Here is a 12,559-nt window from a genome sequence, read left to right as displayed (position 1 = left end):
GCGCAAATCAGTGTCTAGTGGTGTCTTTGTCATTTCCCCACACAAAATGTTTGCTTCGCAATTTGTGCCATCACGCTATTTTTCAGCCTGATAAATTGATTTTCAATGCAGTGAACTGTTCTTCTGTTTCTCAGACCAAACCCTTCAAATACGTCTAACTAAACTGTAATTGGTCTGTGGTTTATTTTAATTAGCTTCTCCTTCCTTCATGTTTCAGGCGTGGCGACCTCCCCTTCACCGTGCGTCGCACTGTTCCCCGCGCCGGCATCGAGAGCGACGAGGACAGCGAGCCCAAGAGTGAGACCCCTGAGCCCAAGCCTGAATGAAAAGCCACAGTGCCACTCAACTTAGAACTGCACCATAAAACAGACCGATCCAAATTCACATAAGAGCACACATTACTGTACCTACTGAACGGAGAGGAACACAAAAACAAGGGTGTTGTTAAAACTAGAGGCAGGGATTCCACTCATTCCTCCAAGTTTAGTCCTGTGACACTCTGATCTCTTAAACATTGACAATCTATGCATTCTTAACACAATTTCACACATACAGAAGCCAGTAAAACTCGGACAATCACAATGCTGACCAACACATGTTCTTTTTTGGGCCAAATTTTTTCGTTTGCTTCATTTTTCGTTCTCTGGGAAAAGCAAAAAAAAAAAAGGTGATATTTTTGTAAGGAAACATTCCAATTATGATAGTCCTGATTTGAGGATCTATTTTTCTAATTGAAGAAAGAGAAAACAAAGAAGTATACATAAATGAAGACGGAATACTGGAAGGGGACCAAAGTAATATCTCAATCTATCGAATTGTATTTTATGCAGAAGTTTTTATAATGGTTAAGAATGGAAGTGCTTACTGTTTATTATTCTCGCGCTCTCGCTTCAGTTTATAATGAAGGTTTATATGCGGAAATGTATTATATCAATTTAGCTGCAGTTAGTACTCGTGACTACGCTTTTGGGCTTAATGTAACACAAACACACACACATCGGAGGCAGATTTAAAGCAACAATTGGACTCATTGACGCATACTGAAGGCATTTGATTGTGACTGTGCTGAAATTATCATAATTTTGCACTGAGACGGAAAAAAAACACTTTAGCCTAGACATTATAAACCACTGCATTTGCGTGTTTCATTGAAACATTGACAGAGAAGCTGGGAAGTTTTGGAAAGACCGTGCACAAGCTCATATAGTAAATGCACAGACTGCCAACACACACTAAGGCCTTAATGCAGCTGAATTCTACTGGGCAGGGGTTTGTCAGCTTTTTTTCTGAACATGCATTGATTTTTTTTTTTCTTTCTTTTTTTTTTACATTTATCACTATCAGTGTTTTTGTTCATGTTGAAGGTAAAATTTAAATGGGGTGGCGGGGTAGTCTATTACTCACAGCACACACTGTATTCTCAGAGCACAGCTTGTTGAGGAGGTTAGTTAGAGGAAGGGATGTACTTCATCACTGTAACCTATGCACACTGAACTCTGGCTCATAGGGCTTCATACAGACTCAACATGTGGCCAGCTATTGAACACGTGTATCAGCTCTATAAACATGCAGGTCGTTTGTGTCAGGATGCTAGAAGCCCCTCACAGGCTGTACTCGGGGGCTGCTTTGGGCTCACACTGCTGGGAAGTGAGAGGAATGTGTTGTTACTTAAAAATAACAGCTCATACATATACAAGAATCGCTCTTTCGCACTTAAAAAAAAACAAAGGAAATCCAAAAAAGAAACTGCATCTCCTCAATTATTTTGTAATGTTTGTCTGTCTGCACCTCTGGAATGGAAATCATGTTGTGAAATGTTGGTATTATTGCAATTAAAGAGGCTTTCTAAACTGCTACATGTGTCTACATGTGTCTCTTTGATTGTGCCATACTGATGTTTGTTTTTGTGTCCGTACATTGAGAGAACAGGGTTTTTTTTAGTTCTGAGTAAAGTCAGGTTTGAAGTCCAAAATTTGACTCCTCTGAGGCCAAAGTTGTTGTTTTTGAAATAATGCTTTTCACCAGCAGAGGGCAGTCAGGGGTTTCTATAAGACACAGTCGGAGCACAGCAAGTCAGAACCGGTTTCACTGAAAGTGAGTAAAATCCAGTAAACAAGGATGGGAGAATTGGGTGAGATTGATTTGGTTTCTTATAGTAGTTATACCTTGCACATCTCTTATATTAGACTGCCTCAGTTTCAGATTTTAAGTCCTTACTAGGTTACCATAATGACTTAAAAGTTGCACTGTTTTTTTTCGTAGAAGTATTACTGTTACTATGGATAGGAATGTATATTAAATGTATGTTAGAAAGAAACTAAGTAAAAATGTTGACATTTTCTGCTACTTTCTACTTCACTGTAATTCAAGGGATAATGTACTTTTGCATCATGTGCACTTTTATTGCAAGTCCACTGTATATAGTACATTAAAATGGTCTTTAGTCTTTTGGATGATAATAATGATAATGTTGTTGTATAGCACTTTAACAAAGTTACGTCTTTCGCAACAAAAATAAAATGGCAGACAAATGATTAAACTATAAAAACGATTAAAAACTTCTATTTAACATTAAGCAAAGATGTTGCATATAAGAAAAAGGAAAATAAGTAAAACAAAATATGAAATAAACAGAATAATTAGAGAGAATACCTTAGTATACAAATAGGCCACAGATCTAAAAGTACACAATTTTTTTTATTTAGTGTTACATTGGACAGACCACATGCATTGTTTAAGTGTTTTCAAAAACGGCAACAAAACAATGGGAAAAGGAAGTCAAAGAAGTACAAGCAATTTTCAATAAGAAATATACAAAGGCAACAGAGCAAAGGCAATATGAGCAATCAGTAAACCAGTTAAGAACTATTATTACTATTATATATTATATAATATGGACTATCACGCATTTCAAGGATAATAAAAGATCTGCGAGTTTGATATATGGTTTGATTGCACTGAAAACATTTTGATTGCTTTTTTTCTAATCTCATGTCCCTCCCCTCTAGCACCACGGCCCGCTGTTTAACCAATCAGAAGTCCGCAGCTTGTAGATGGGCGGGGCTTAATCACAGTTACGACTGTTACGACAAGAGCCATTGGCTGCGACCACGCCGCGTCATCAAGCCGGAACCGGCCGGTTGAAGTTTTCAAAGTGACGGTGCGTTATCACTGTTGATAACATATCAGAGCTCCTGTAAGAGTCGAGCCCACTCTGTCTGTTCCTACAGTCCGTCACAAGGAGTTACGCTGACCTCGTTTGTGCTATAATTCGCGCCTTCGACGGAGAGAAAACTTGACTGCGACAAAACAGTTTAGTGGATATGTAAGAAGAAGAATAGCAGCTTTTCAATCACAGCAACTAATACTAGTAGCTGATTGATATAATCAGACCTGTGACACCAACCTCTATAACTGTCTCCTCATACTGCAGAGCATTTAGCAAGGTAAGATACTGAACAACACACCTAAAGCATCTCTATACTGTCTGTTTTATATAAATGGATCATTCGTGCACTACTGTATTAGGGCTGGGCAATATATCAATATAAAAAAATAAATCAATATATTTTTAAATGAGATGTGGAATTAAACCATATCACATTTATCAATATAGTTCAATTTTTTCTTTCTTTATATATAAACTAGGGTTTGTCAGATTTAGTTCTTTTGTAATGTTCGTTATTCTTTTCTCATATAAATATATTTATTTCAGAAAAAGATTGGTCTATTTTATTTTTATAGGCTATTTTTATTTAAGATATTTTTTCATTTAAATGTGCACTTTATGGAGCTCTGTTGTTATACAGTATTTATGTTCACTTAGCAGCATTCAAACATACATTGAACATACACATACACTATACATACATTAAAAAGTAAACTTAGCTTATAAATAATAAACCATTGATAGATAGATAGATAGATAGATAGATAGATAGATAGATAGATGATGGGAATAAATTATCTATAATTATGTAAGTACTGCAAGAGATGGACTATGTCTGCTGACTACTACTAATATAAACTGCAGGTGTGTGATTTAACCCCACAAACACCAATTTGGAGACAACAAATAAAGACAAAGCTCAGAGTTTACACCCCCAACTTCTATTTTGGATATTGAAATATCGTAAAATGGCATAAAAGTTGTCTTTGCCTTGTTTTAAAAGCTGCACTACAGTAAAGTGATGCATTCACATGACTGATGATTACTTAGCAAAACACTGAATTGCGTAAATATCTTGTGAGCCCTACTATATCATCACAATCACGACCCCCAATTTAACATGCATGTTGTTCGCGACCCCCGCTCACTGAACACAATCTCACACGCAAAGTTCAGATCATACAAACTCAGTTGATTAGATGAATTTTGTACAAATAATGAAGCAGACAACAACTAAAACATCTCTCTGTCTGTGCATTTATATATATATATATATATATATATATATATATATTATATTTTATTGTTACTTTTAATCTAAGTCCTTTGCTATAAGTTTAAAGGTCCATTCTGACCTCCTGAGTGTGTAACAGTCAGCTTCAAGCCAGAGACTCCCTGGAAAGTAATAACTTGATACTTAGTGTCAGAAAATACACATAATTACCCAAAAAAGAATCAAATTGACCACAAAATGATCAAAAAAAGACACAAAATGACCAAAAAAAAGGAAACAAAATGACCAAAAAAGAATCAAATTGACCACAAAATGATCTAAAAAAGACACAAAATGACCAGAAAAGACACAAAATTACCAAAAAAAAACACAAATTGACCAAAAAAGACACAAAATGACAAAAAAAGACACAAAATGAACCAAAAAAATAAACAAAATGACCAAAAAAAGACACAAAATAACCAAAAAAAGGAAACAAAATGACCAAAAAGACACAAATTGACCACAAAATGACCAAAAAAAACCCACTAAATGACCAAAAAGACTAAAACACATTAACACATGAAAACTTTAACACAGTGGAGACAGAGCTGACTTCCAAAATGATTTGGCGACCCCCAGAAATCATCTTGCGACCCCAATTGGGCCTAGGCCAAGTGCATCAAGCTTTCTACATACACACACACACATGCTGCATTAGCTCATTACGTGTCCGCATGCACGTTCACGTGAAAGACATGCACCAGATCCATCCTAATATGTAGAACAACGATCCTTAGTTAGTTAATAAGTAGCTGTGTGTTGTGTGTCGGGTGGTCGCAAATAGGAAACACAGTGTGGGTCAGGTGACCTGTATATTTAGCTGCTGTGTGAGTGTAGTCATCTGCAGCCTGACACCAACAGCAGCACAGTGCACATGCTGCTCCATCACCTGTAAGAGTGGCTCTGCATTACAGCACTGGGCTGTAAAACCAGCTGGCTGACCCACTTACTGACAGGACACTCATCTTTTTTCTTAGGTGGGCAAACCTTTCAGCAGAAAAGTGACAGATCGACAAAAGAAGAAGAAAAGACAGAAGATTTTGTGGTTTGAAAACACTTTGTCGTCCTCCTGAAGAACTATGGAACTGTCACTGGTGAGTTTTATAGCTTGGACAGTTATGTATGTGATATTAATGGTAACCCAGACGAGGCTGCAGGGTTGTTAACATCTAAATTACAGTTACATCACAACTGAATAATATAACAAGTATGGACAAGGTTGAGTTCATTTATCAGTGTCTACCTCAGCGTATATCCGCTGCACAAAACAAACTATGCAAGATTTTTTTATTACCTGTGCTGTAATCATTGTCCTAGTTGTAAAAAATCTACTTGCACGAAAGCTTTATGGGCAATTTCTGATAATCATATTAATACAAGTAAATATAAATGAAAATACAAAAGCCAATAATAAAAATTAAAATAATTATATATAATTTAAAAAATAATGAATAAACACCCTCAAAGAACTAATCATTTAGAATAATAATTTATAGAAATTTGATGTACCAAAAAATATTTTTTTATGTGAAAATATTAAATGTGCATGTTATATGTACAGTCATGGGAAAAAAAATTAGACCATCGTTTTCTTGAATTTCTTGTTCATTTTAATGCCTGGTACAATTAAAGGTACATTTGTTTGGACAAATATAATAATAACAAAAAATAGCTGATAAGAGTTTAATGATCATAGTTAATAACCAAAATAATTATCAAGAAAACCATGTTAAATGTCTAGATATCAGCTCTTAAATTAAACTCTAGATATCAGCTCTTAAATTAAACTCTTATCAGCTATTTTTGTTGTTATCATTATATTTGTCCAAACAAATCTACTTTTAGTTGTACCAGACATTAAATGAACAAGAAAGCAACAAGAAAACAAGGGTGTTCACATTTTTTTTCCATGACTGTATATATATATATATATATATATATATATATATATATATATACACATATATATATAAACAATGAGATAACACACTCAAATAACCAATAATTGTATGTAGTTTTAATGCATTAAAACATTTATTTAGACAATTATACCAAGAAAAGAACAGTTAAGAGAACAGTATCCTATATTATCAGCCCTCTATCATCATTCTTATCTTGTCCCATTTCTCTAACTGAACGTCTCGTGTCCTCTCCCCTCAGGCTCACCCAGCTATCAAAGCCTTCATGTGTGGCTCCCTCAGTGGGACCTGCTCCACGCTGCTCTTCCAGCCTCTCGACCTGGTCAAGACTCGTCTGCAGACACTGCAGAGCGGCGTGCAGCCTGGGTGAGTGTGTGCACAATAGTCATTATCACTAGCTCATATCACACCTTTGATTTGCCCTATGGCCTCCAAAAAAACGATATATATTGACTGGATGAACACACAATGAGCTAAACCTTGTAGCAGTCATGCAGCACATGGGCCACACATGAAGTCAGCATTATTTGCCATTGTTGCTTTTCTGTCAGCTGATCTGAAAATCGTCTTTCAGTTCGGGCAGAGTGGGGATGACCGCAGTGCTGCTGAGCGTGGTGCGGACAGAGAGGCTGCTGGGACTCTGGAAAGGAATTTCACCGGTAAGGACAAATATCTTCTGTCTTTTATCCTTCCCCTCTCTTCTTCAAAGTCTGCTGTGTTTATAAAAATGTTCACAGAAGCAGATTTTTTCCTTCTCTGACGTTGCCCTCTCATCCAACTGCTCCTCCAGTCCTTTGCTCGGACCATCCCGGGGGTGGGGCTCTACTTCAGCACCTACTACTCTCTGAAGCAGCACTTCTTCCAGGAGCGCAGCCCCAGGGCCCTAGAGGCCGTGCTGCTGGGGGGCGGGGCTCGGACAGTGGCGGGTGTCTTCATGCTGCCCATCACTGTCATCAAGACACGCTATGAAGTAAGCAAAGGCACGCTATGTGTGTGTGTTTAAAGCAGGATAAGAGTGTAAACAAAAATGACAGTGGGTTGGGTTGTGGATACATTTGTCCTGAACGCCCTGTGTTTTAACCAGTGGTACCCCTTTTTTTTTTCTATCCCCCGTCCCTGTCAGATTAGCTCCAGCAGCCCTTCATCAACACTATCGGTCCTTCCAAATGTGTTTATTTGAACTGCACTGCCAAAAAAGGTGTGTCTAAAGTCAAGAAAAACACTAAATCTGAGGGAAATGATCTTGCTGCATGGACAGATAATTTCACTTGACAAGATTTCTTTAATTAAGATTATTTAATCTAGATATAAGCATGTTGAACGCTTAAAAGAAGAAATTAACTCTTAAAACAAGATCATTTAAAGCTACAAGCAGCGATGAACTGGCCCGAGCAGAGTGCACTGACAATTATTTGTTTCTTACCAAAAAAAACCTTTAGATTTAGAAGTGTTAGATAATTTATCTTGTTTTAAGAGTTAATTTCTTATTTTAAGTGTTCATCATGCTTATTTCTAGTTTTAATAATCTTAATTTGAGAAATCTTGTCAAGTGAAATTATCTGTCCGTGCAGCAAGATCATTTCCCTCAGATTTAATGTTTTTATCTTGTTTTTGACGCACCTTTTTTGCAGTGTGATTTTAAACTGGGGGTTGTTTAACACTATTAAAAACATAAAATTATTATTATAAAAAGTATTTTTTCATACAGTTACTTTCGGGTTACTGTTTTTAATTTATCTGTTACTTTTAACAAATTAATTTTTAGCTAACAAGAACTTAGTTGACTGGTTCAGCTTTTATCTGTTGATTTTATAGCTCACTATTTCGACATTGAAATGCCATCAAACTGAGTTACACCATGTGTTTTATTTTTGTGTTGTCTGTATTTTCAGTGTGTTGTGTGTATATTAAACTAACTGTGTGTGTTTGTGTGCTGCAGTGTGGCAGGTACAGTTATGTGAGTGTGGCCGGGGCGCTGCGCAGCGTTCTCCAGACTGAAGGTCCTGGAGCTCTGTTCTCCGGCCTGATGGCCACTCTCCTCAGAGATGTTCCTTTCTCTGGTATCTACGTCATGTTCTACAGCCAGACCAAGGCCGCGCTGCCAAAAGGTAAGCAGCATACACCCACAGTTTATGGAGTAATTAATAGAGGTGGGGAAAAATATCGATACAGCATAGTATCGTGATATTTTGCGCTGCAATATTATATTGATTAATTTTTAAAACATTTTTTTATTTAACCAGGGAATATCCCATTGAGATTAAGAACCTCTTTTTCAAGGGAGCCCTGGCCAAGAGGCAGCAAACACAAAATACAGTTACATATTTACATAACATACAGACCTTAAACACGTCATGAGAAACGAGTGCATGTTGTGGAATTGGCCTCAATAACACTTAGTTTGGATTTAAAAGTGCTCAAAGAAACAAATTCAGTTAATTAAGTTAAAGCAACAATTGATCTTGTGAACAAAAAGAGAATAAGATCCTGCATTTCTCACAATAATTAAGGTGCAAATGTGCTCCTTCATGGCTGCCAAGTATCAATATTTAGCATTACCAGGCTGTCAGTAATTTCTGGAGATCCTGGTATCATATGAAACTGATCTGAGGAATCTAAAGGCAACATGTGCATCAGGATATCATGTCGGGAAGTTGTTGAAATAACGCTGTGAAGTTAGGCTATTTTTTGAGTAATATATTTTTTTATTACATTTTCCAACATAGACAAAAATCAACAAACAACAACACACTGTGGCCACAAAATAGCAAATATCCAACCACTTGTTATGTGATACAGGCAATACAATGAAAATGCTCTGTCCCATTACAATTGACTGTGATGTAGCAAATACACATCTGGAAAGAAGTGAAGAGTAGTAAAAAAATGTTTAAAAAAAACTATTTTTACAATAATCTCAATTTCCATTTCGAGAGAAAAAGCTATTATTTTTTTTAAAAGGAAAATTAAAAATAATAATTATAAGTAAATTATTGTCCTGCCTTATAACCCAAAAACATCAGTTAGCCAGTTTCCCTCATTCCCATCTATCATCTCTTTTAATACATGTCTTTTACCAGCATATTTAAAGAAGGGTGCCCAGATATTTAAAAAGTCATCCATCTTACTTTTAAATCTGTGTGTGTTAGATATTCCATTGGTATTAAGTAAAATATCACAGGCCAGCTTAGGCTATTTTTTGATGTTTCATAGTGAATTTTAAAGCGTCATGTGACCTCTGGCGTCATGCTGTTTCAATTAAAATAGACTCTCTGGATTCCCACAAGTCACAAGTGAGATGAATAGACTGATTGAATTTAATTGTGTGGACACAAAATGCAGTTAAACAGTTAAATCACAATATATTGTATTGCAATACTCACCATATCGCATAAAAATGCTTAAAATCGCAATAATATTGCATTGGGACTCAAGTATCTCACACCTCTAGTAATATACATGCAGCATGTAATTATTTCAAGGCTTTATTGTTTCTTACAAATATCTTCTTGTCTATCTTCCTTAAAGAAATCAGCACCTCTGCTTCCGCTCCACTGGCTAACTTCGGCTGTGGGATTCTGGCGGGCGTCCTGGCGTCCCTCATCACTCAGCCTGCTGATGTGGTCAAAACACAAGTCCAAGTGAATCCACAGCTGAGGACAGCGGAGGCTATCAGATACATCTACATGGTAACTATCTCACTCCTCTTTCAGCCATGGCTGCATGATAATAGTTTAACTAGGGCCGTGACTTTAACGCGTTAATTAAGATTAATTAATTACACAAAACTTAACGCGTTAAAAAAATTGAAGCATTTTAATCGCACTTATTTTTGCACCGCGGAACGTTTCTCACTGGATGAGTTTAAGGCGGACCAATTATACTGGAGCACCAACTAGCGTTGATGAGTTCAGACAACAACAAACCACAGTGAACATGAAGGAAGAAGCTGATGAGACGCTTTGGTTGGCCCCGTGGATGATGGGACATTTTGCTACAAAAAACCAACGGATGGAAGCATCGATAAGAGCATGGTTGTGTTGCTATGCAACAAGGAATTCACATATCACCGCAGCACATCCAGCCTCAAGTATCACCTCAATGCAAAACATATAGCATAGTTTACATATAGTTTACAGAAGGTCTACCTACCTATAGGCTACCTGAATTTCTGAAATGTACTATATTTCTAAATATGCTATTGCTACACTTAATGGCAAAAATCGCACTGGTCTGTTGGACTTGAACAAAAATAAACAATATATTTGTTGCTTAAGCTTATGTATTCAGTCATTATTCAATGGTATACTAAACATCCATGTGAAAAAAATTACTTCTCACTGTTCTCAGGTCAAATATGTATATGCGATTAAAATGCGATTAATTTCGATTAATTAATTACAAAGCCTCTAATTAATTATATTCATTTTTTATTCATTTTTTAATCCCGGCCCTAATTTTAACGTTTATATTTCTAACGCCTGTCTTGTTCCTCTGTCTCTCCCAGGAGCACAGACTGCAGGGCTTCTTCAGGGGGGCTGTACCACGGGCTCTGAGGAGGACCATGATGGCTGCCATGGCGTGGACAGTGTATGAGCAGATGATGGCCCAGTTTGGACTGAAGTCGTGAAGGGGAAAGTTGATGAGAAACATGGTAAAGAAGGAAAACAAAAGTCAAGTCACAGAGGGCAGAGAGTGATGTGAACAGAGAGAAGGGCCACGCAGAGATGAGATGAAGAGTTCAACTCTTTGAATGAGTTAAAATATGCCACCGGAACAGACTGGTGCCGACTGGTGAATGAAGACGGTGTAAACTTGTTATCTGAATGATTAACACCACATTACGTCACACATGTGGAGACTTTGCTCCAGGAATTTGCTGGCTGGCTTATGGCTGTGGTGCCAGATTGTGGTCTTCGTAACTGTGAGAAAATGTCTCGAAATAACAGGAATTATATGATTTTATATATTGCACATCAAGTTGTGAAAAACTTCTTATCCTTAGCGAGTATTCGGACATGGTGAAAGTTCCCTTGTCTGTGTTTTTTCCAAGTTGTGATCTGTATAAGACTGCAGTTATGCAATCAATGGTTAGTTAAGACGGTGTCCCAGATCCAGCTTCTGTTATGCACTTTAACCCCTGAGTTTCTATCTCATGTACAGTTTTAAATCTGAAGAGGCTCTGAAATGCATTTGCAATAACACAGTGTTATTTATATTCTATTTTACATTTTTTAAAACAAAATAATATGTGCTTGTTATATTTACTTAGTGCTTTCATCTGCCTTAAAATGTAATATTGTTCTTGATATGTGTTGAAGTGTTCTTTTATGCCAAGATGTTTATCATTCCTCTATCTTTTTATGGGTTTTATGAATAAAATGCTGTTCACTATATCTGTGTGGAACATGAATCTTTTTTGGATTTTTTTTCATTCAAATACAATAATACACAAAAAACAAACAACAAAATAAAAACACTTCCATTAGCAGCTTATAGGTCCTTCCATTCAGTCACAATGCAACAATTCTGTCCTGTTCAGTTGTCATTACTATAATTACTAATGGTATCACCAATAGTAATTATAGGAACATAAGGAAGATAATTCCTTATCTTCCTGAGACCCAAGCTTTTGTTTGGTATGTATTGTTAGTTTCTCCTAGATATTTTGGATTTATAGGACATGATAAGCACACAAAAACTAAGCATTGTCTTTGAACAGGAAGTAGTTTTTGAAAAAAAAAATATTGGGTTAATTTTCCTGTAAAACACAATTAATTCACCAGTGTATAAAACTTTTATTTCCTTACATTTACACCCTCTCTTTGGAAGAACGATAGTAAAAGTCTGTTCGTTCTCAAATGAGTACTTCCTGATTAGCAGAGTCGTAGCTTGTTGCTATTGCTAAAAAATAGTCAAACTTGCACAGAATCTCAAACTACAAACATTATTATAAGCACAAATAAACAAGTTTTAACCATAAAATCTGATCAGCTTTTGTACCTGCTCCACTTTTGTCTGGGGATAAGCTGTTTATTGACTTTACCAAGATGCTGCCATCTGATTTTTACACTGATTGATGTATTGTGCTTTTTCTAGAGTGTGTACTACTGAGGACAATATGTTATAGTTAAACCTCTTACGTCCAGGAGATTTTGGTTCAAATTTGTCAACTTCCTATGCATTCATTTCTGT

At 36.4% G+C, this 12,559-nt stretch overlaps 2 protein-coding genes across 6 annotated transcripts in view; both read left to right on the top strand.

The window, feature by feature from the left end:
* LOC131984173 (myosin-9-like) overlaps positions 1 to 1,856 on the top strand; it is a 44,450-nt gene extending 42,594 nt beyond the window's left edge. For both annotated transcript variants that reach the window (XM_059349067.1, XM_059349066.1), the window contains one exon: positions 218 to 1,856. In XM_059349067.1, coding sequence (XP_059205050.1) covers positions 218 to 326 — 109 coding nt within the window. In that variant the 3' untranslated portion in view covers positions 327 to 1,856. The remainder of the gene's footprint in view (positions 1 to 217) is intronic.
* Positions 1,857 to 2,112: 256 nt separating this feature from the next.
* On the top strand, positions 2,113 to 11,752 carry LOC131982593 (mitochondrial glycine transporter A-like). Of its 4 annotated transcripts, none has more exons than XM_059347100.1 (8): positions 2,113 to 2,131; positions 5,423 to 5,539; positions 6,606 to 6,730; positions 6,939 to 7,023; positions 7,155 to 7,334; positions 8,304 to 8,472; positions 9,893 to 10,053; positions 10,872 to 11,752. In XM_059347100.1, exons 2-8 carry the CDS (start codon positions 5,525 to 5,527, stop codon positions 10,992 to 10,994), a joined length of 858 nt encoding a protein of 285 aa, XP_059203083.1. In that variant the 5' UTR covers positions 2,113 to 2,131; positions 5,423 to 5,524; the 3' UTR covers positions 10,995 to 11,752. The 4 variants fall into 4 exon arrangements, with proteins under 4 accessions (XP_059203083.1, XP_059203082.1, XP_059203084.1 ...); XM_059347099.1 differs by lacking the exon at positions 2,113 to 2,131 and adding an exon at positions 3,075 to 3,160; XM_059347101.1 differs by lacking the exon at positions 2,113 to 2,131 and adding an exon at positions 3,173 to 3,446 and having other exon boundaries at positions 5,440 to 5,539.
* Positions 11,753 to 12,559: the final 807 nt, after the last annotated feature.

The sequence above is a fragment of the Centropristis striata genome, chromosome 13 (genome assembly GCF_030273125.1).
Source record: "Centropristis striata isolate RG_2023a ecotype Rhode Island chromosome 13, C.striata_1.0, whole genome shotgun sequence".
Taxonomy (NCBI): Eukaryota; Metazoa; Chordata; class Actinopteri; order Perciformes; family Serranidae; genus Centropristis; species Centropristis striata.
Note: the sequence above shows the minus strand (reverse complement) of the source record. Positions and strands in the feature narration are given on the sequence as shown.